Source organism: Centruroides sculpturatus, unplaced genomic scaffold, assembly GCF_000671375.1.
Source record: "Centruroides sculpturatus isolate CEXI.00-Female unplaced genomic scaffold, Cexi_2.0 scaffold1285, whole genome shotgun sequence".
In the NCBI taxonomy this organism is placed as follows: Eukaryota; Metazoa; Arthropoda; class Arachnida; order Scorpiones; family Buthidae; genus Centruroides; species Centruroides sculpturatus.
Genome location: NW_019385572.1, coordinates 178,926 through 185,143, shown reverse-complemented (window position 1 = coordinate 185,143; position 6,218 = coordinate 178,926). Strand labels below are relative to the sequence as shown.

The 6,218-nt window shown below is 25.9% G+C and overlaps 1 protein-coding gene across 1 annotated transcript; it reads right to left on the bottom strand.

Moving 5' to 3' along the window:
* Positions 1-3,472: 3,472 nt before the first annotated feature.
* On the bottom strand, positions 3,473-5,118 carry LOC111640225 (reticulon-1-A-like). The gene is made up of 2 exons (XM_023386226.1): positions 4,993-5,118; positions 3,473-4,896 (listed from the first exon to the last, which is right to left on the bottom strand). The coding sequence occupies exon 2, from the start codon at positions 4,747-4,749 to the stop codon at positions 4,057-4,059; it is 693 nt and encodes a 230-aa protein (XP_023241994.1). The 5' UTR covers positions 4,750-4,896; positions 4,993-5,118; the 3' UTR covers positions 3,473-4,056.
* Positions 5,119-6,218: the final 1,100 nt, after the last annotated feature.

The following is a 6,218-nucleotide window of genomic DNA, read 5'->3' as shown; positions in this document are numbered from 1 at the left end:
TAAAAGATGAATTATAGATATAATTTATATATATATTAATAAATTATATCTATAATTTATTTTTTACATATCTTTTAAAAGATATATAATATTTTTGTGAAAATTACACTTTGATATTTCCTTTATCATTTGACATTTTAAGTAATAAAATAATAATTTTTTGAATTATACGTCCAAAACCATTATAGTGACTTCTATTACAATGCACAAAATTTCCTATCTCATGCATAATACTAATAACTTTGAAATTAAATAATGTGATTAGATAAAATTTATGCATTACATTTGTTAAAGAATTTCATATCCATTTACTAAATTTTTATAAAAATTAATTCAATTTATCCTAATGGCTTAGAAAAGTTTTTTTTTTGTTTTTTCGTGTTCATTTCATTGTTATATGAAGTCAAGTTTCTAAAATACATAAATTTTTAATAGTTTATATTAGTGTATTTTTATTTTTATTCTTTCCTTTAAAAATATTTAATAAAATAAAAATTTAGAAAAATGATGGTTTATATAACTTAAATATGTTTGAAATAGGCTTGTGAATATTGTACAGCATTTATTACTGTTTAACCTATTTATATTTTATCCTCTTTGAAGATGACTAATTTAACATTATTTCTTACAAGTAATGTGAATAATTATGAATAGTAATTATTCCAAAAATTTTAAATAGTAGTCTTTCCAGTATGAAAAGCTTACTTTAAAAGCAAATGATGAAATTTTTCTTTTTTAAATATAAATCCAAAAAGAAATATTTACATAAGTATTTTATAATGAATAGAAATATTGAAAGATAATTTTTCTGCAATAGATAAAAGCATAAAACCACTAATATATATTTAAAATTTAACTTTAGAATATTAGAAATTCCTACATAAATTACTGAATATTAAATTTGTTGAGAATAAACTAATTATTTAAAAATTTGATTGCATAATAAAAGTAATATTGTAAGAAAAAAGAATTTTAGAAATAAAATATGATAAATTTAAGTTAATTTTTATAAACATTATGTGCATAAAATTTATTAACATTTTTTTAAACATTTAGATATATGACTGATGATATGAGATAGAAAATTTGTATATTAAGGACAATCATCAATATTTTACTAATTAAACAATTAGATAATAAAGAATATATTTCCTGAAATAAAATTTCTTTATATTAGGGATGAAAATTTAGTTTCCTAAAAATATTATCTACAGAATTCAGTTTTATATATAAACTTTTAATGTTTTTTTATCTCAAAATAGATATTTGTAATATTTTTATTCATTCTTCGTAGTTCTCTAAAAACTAAACATTACATAACCTAAATTACAGAATTTAGATTATATAATTTTTAAATTAAAATTCATCAAAATATTTCATATTCATAAAGAATCAACAAATTAAATGTGAATAATGATTATAATGATGACAACATGGAAAATTACATTTTTGAAATTTACTATGACTTAATCATTATCAAATGAAATCCAATTAGCAATGATGATCATCTGAATTGCATTTTTAATTTGAACTAAATTATTTAATAGAAATTACTTTAAAGTAATACTCAACAGAATCGATTTTGGAAATATGTATACAGGCAGTCCTAAACTTTCAGACAACTCACTCTTTCATGCATTTTCTGCTTGACAAACAAAATTCCAAGCTATCATGCCTTAGTGCTTTCAGCCAGTTTTGGTTTCAGTAATATAAAATTAATTTTTATAAGTTTTGATTATCTATTTTCTGTTTATTATTTTAACATTATTTAAAATGTTTTTTGCATTGTAACATATTTATTATAAAAAAGTAAAACTTTCCTATCTCTGGGTGTGTATATTATTAATTCTAGCATCCAAGTTATAATTGTAATGCTTGTTAATACCAATTCCAATAATATTTGAATATTGAAGAAACAGAAAATATACAAACTACTAAATAAACTTTTAATTCCAAAGTAATATTTTAGTAGGAATTATCATGAAGTTGAAAGTTAAAGTGGGAATTATCATGATGAAAATAATGTTCTTTTCAACTGTTCAAAAATATATTAAAATCTATTAAAATCTATAATCCAAAATTTTGTAATACATATATTTAGTTATAATAAAATTTCTGTTTTCTTGATAAACAGATGCATAAATATAATATGAATTTTTATATTCTGATTCATAGTTTGAGCCATCTGAAAAATTTTGAATTGCTATTTTTATACTTAGTTCCCCCTCTTGATTTTATCAATATTTATTGAATTATGGATGTCATCATCATACTAAAAGTTTTGACTACTTGGGGGATGCATTTTTTAAATACGTTACAAAACAAAAATATTCAATTTACCAAGAATATATTAATTTATCAAACCAGTTATAAAAATTTCCTTCTTGCTATTTATAGTGGTAATGTTTGTAGATTTAAATATTTTCCTGAAAATATTGTCTAAATAAATTTTAAGTTAAATCTGTCATAAAAATACTTATTCAGTGATGATATAAATCTATATAGCATTTAAGATTCAAATTACTATTGCTATAGTTTTAACTGTATAACTAGGTAAGCTATTTTGGAAATGATCCATGTTTAATAAAAAAAATAAACAAGATTACCTTTTTGTATGTGCCAGTTACATTGAGATTGAATGAAAGTACAATCTAGGGGACTTCATTTTTTTTAGAGTTAGATATAAAATCACATAAAAAGAAATTACTACATTTTAAATTTCAGATTATCATAATAAACTAATGGCACAATATCTAAAATATTTGTTTCTGATGAAAGAAATTTTAATAAGTCCATTCACCAAAAAGAATTTAGCTTCCGTATCTTATTCAAGCAATATAGTCAATACAACGAAATCTTATACATAAAATTGGATATCAAATGTATAAAAATTAAGCAATAAAATGTGAAAAATTTTAGCTGTTCTTTTGGTTAATTCTTGATGTTTAAGAAAAATTCAATATTGGTAACTTTGATAATTGCAAATATAAGACAGTATTAAATTCAAATATATATTTCAGAACTGTAATAATTACATTTTTTGGCTTTGTTCCAACACAACCAAAATACAATAGAATTTAATTAGTAATTCACCAACTATTTCTAAGGTTGAAAAAAAATTCATTGAGTTATTTTCATACAATATTATAAAAATATTAATAAAAAAAAAAAGCTAAAGAACTATTCTCTTTTAGTTCTAAAATAAGAAATTTGGCTCTGAACATAGTTGTATTAAAAACCATATTCAGTTAAAGCACAATTCTGAAATATATTTTCCTCCATGTAAACTAAACTGCATGGATGAATTGCATAAAGTTACTGTGTAATATTTGCACAAATTGAAGTGAAAATATTTTAAATAATGGCTTTATCTAAAAACTGTGTTTAAAAAAAAATTTAAAAAATGCTGTAGAGTATTTGAATTTTTTCATTTTTAAAAAAAAATTACAAAACTTTTATTAGAATTTTTAAATTTTTTGTATTTTATTTTCAGAAATTCAATAACAATTATATAATCAATGTAATCTAGATGAATTCAATGAATTTCTACAAACACATAACATGAGTAAATTATTAAGCTTTTCCTTTTTAACAGTTGTGCAAATTTTACACTTTGTGTTCTACAGAAAGAAAATGTCAACTATATTGTGGTCTTAATCTCAATTGTTTTCAAAAATCGATGCAAGCTGGAAACAGTAAAATAGTAGCGAGACAGTGTGGCGACAATTTTTCTACAGTACAATTTGGAAAGACATCTAAACATTCAGATCCACAGGATAGAAGGAACAGTAAACAGCTTTAAACAATCCAGATGAATTTTTCTGGCAAAATACATTACATCCCCAACAACTTGATTAACCAATTTTTATATTTGATACTTGACCTACGGTAACAGGACAGGAAACAAAAAAGAGAACATTGTTCTGTAACACAACCGGACTCATGACACGTATGTATTAACTACCAAAACAACCTGTGGAAACCTTAATACGAGTAGAATAGGGGATTTAGGATTTCGGAGAGCAAATTTCGAAGCAGAATGAGCACACAGACATTTCACTGTTCTTTCTTTCCCTGTGGGATTTTTGCTTTCACAGTTGCCATGATATCCTTCACTCTGACACACACCATATCAATATTTTTGTCAATTTGGACCTTGTAGGTTTCGTACACTTTAGGTAAGGAAAAGAATGCAACGTAAGCCAAGACAACAAGGGTCATTCCATTGAACCACGCACCGATGTAGGTCATGCACCACAGCAACATTCCCAACTTCAAGGAATCTATCAGATCTTCTACCAGGAATAGACTACGCAATCTTTGCAAACTTGCATTAAAATGTACCATGACAGCATCTACATACTCGTGGACCCGATTAGATGGAAGCGTGATATCCATATCCAAATATTCTTTGAAGGGATGACCATTACCAGATTTCTGAACTGCCTGCAGGACATTTTTGTAGATTCTAAAGCCGGTAGTGACACCAAGAACCATTAAAGCAGTGTATGCCACCACACTTATAACAGAACAATAGGTGAAGGAGAGTAATAACATCAATCCAACGCCGAAAACAACTCCAGACTTGCGGATATCTCTCCAATAAATCATATCGCGCACTGAAGGATGCATGTGTTCAGCTTTAAACCAAGCCATAGGGCAACAACTCTTACATACTTCGTTTGCTTTAACTGGTTCCGGCTTTTCTGCCACTTCTGTGCTTGTCGTCGTTACTTCTTCGGTATCCATATTGTTTTTCGTGTATTCGTTCTTCTTCCAGTTAATCCTCTCCAACGTCTGCAGAGTAACTGAAGATGGGCACTTTCTTTCCCGAAATCCTTTGCGAAACCCAACCGAAAGTAGTCCGGCGACGATTTCGAACGAAACGATTTCCTACTGTAAATAAAAAGCGTCCGAAATATATATCCACAACTACTTTAAATCTAACGAATAATCAAATTCGATCGTATATAATCGAAATTTATCACCAACTTTTGGATTACGATTCAACCGCCGAGCGAACTATTTTGATATCGGAAGCTTACACGTTCTATATTGAGACCGGAAGGCGAAAGCGCATGCGTTTTAGCTCGGGGTGTGGCTCGTCCAACTGAAATTATACGCAAATAACGTTCGAAAATTATTCATAATGAATAATTTAAAAGGAATAACTTTCGAAAAACTTAATTAATTACGCATTTTAAAAATTATCGACTTTCAATAACTCAGTTAAAATATACTGTAACAAATTATAATTTACATAAATAAATTTCAGGTTTGTGACGTCACAATTCAAATTTCAAATATGTATTCAAATTTAAAACAAAAATAAATAAATTAGATAATCGTTAAGTATTCGAAAACGCGTAAAAATATATTTATGGTAATAATTTTCGTTTTATTTTCGATTTTTTGTTTAATCTTCTAACTAAACCATGCTTTCCAAAACTGATGTGAATCATTGGATTTTCTTATGATGCAACGCTTTTTCAGAATACTACGTGCAAAACCTCAATATGATAAATATAAATAGCTGTACACGTATCCATAGGTTATTTACCATGAAATACTTAATAGATATGCATTTAAGCGCACGTCAATTGTGAAAATGTTGACCTTCTTGTTGCTCAAACAAGAAATTTATTTAAATAAGCGGCAGAACTAGTTGATCGACTTGAATCGAATCAAGGTAAAATGGCTCAAATGCATTCTGCTAAATATCATGTTAGCAAATATAAATTCCTTATGATTCTAATACGATTTACCAATGTTTACAGTTGAGCAAATTTTAAAATAATTTTTATATTCAATAAGGAAAGAAGATTGAAAATATAACGATTCGATTGAGTAGTTTGTAATATAAATATTTAGCTTATAAAAATACAAATGCCCGCAAGATTTTGCTTACAATTTTTAATATTGATTTAAAATATTTGCTTGGTAATTTCAGTCTTTCAAAACATGTTTAAAATTTCACAATATTTCACATTTTACTTCCGCGAAGCGTATCAATAAGATCATCAATAAATCACATGGTATAATTATATCTTGTCATATTAATTATTTTAATTAGTTAAGAATTTTTCCTTTTGTAATTTTTCAAATTTATTTTTGCAATTTTTATCAATAAATATTAAAAGAACAAGAGGGTAGAGCCCATGAAAATTTAANGTACTGACTTAAACTTAGAATACGTAAAATTCAATTAAAGTGTATTT

Excerpts from the sequence above, each read along its gene's own strand:
- LOC111640225 (XM_023386226.1), bottom strand. The coding sequence starts at position 4,749 with ATGGATACCGAAGAAGTAACGACGACAAGCACAGAAGTGGCAGAAAAG.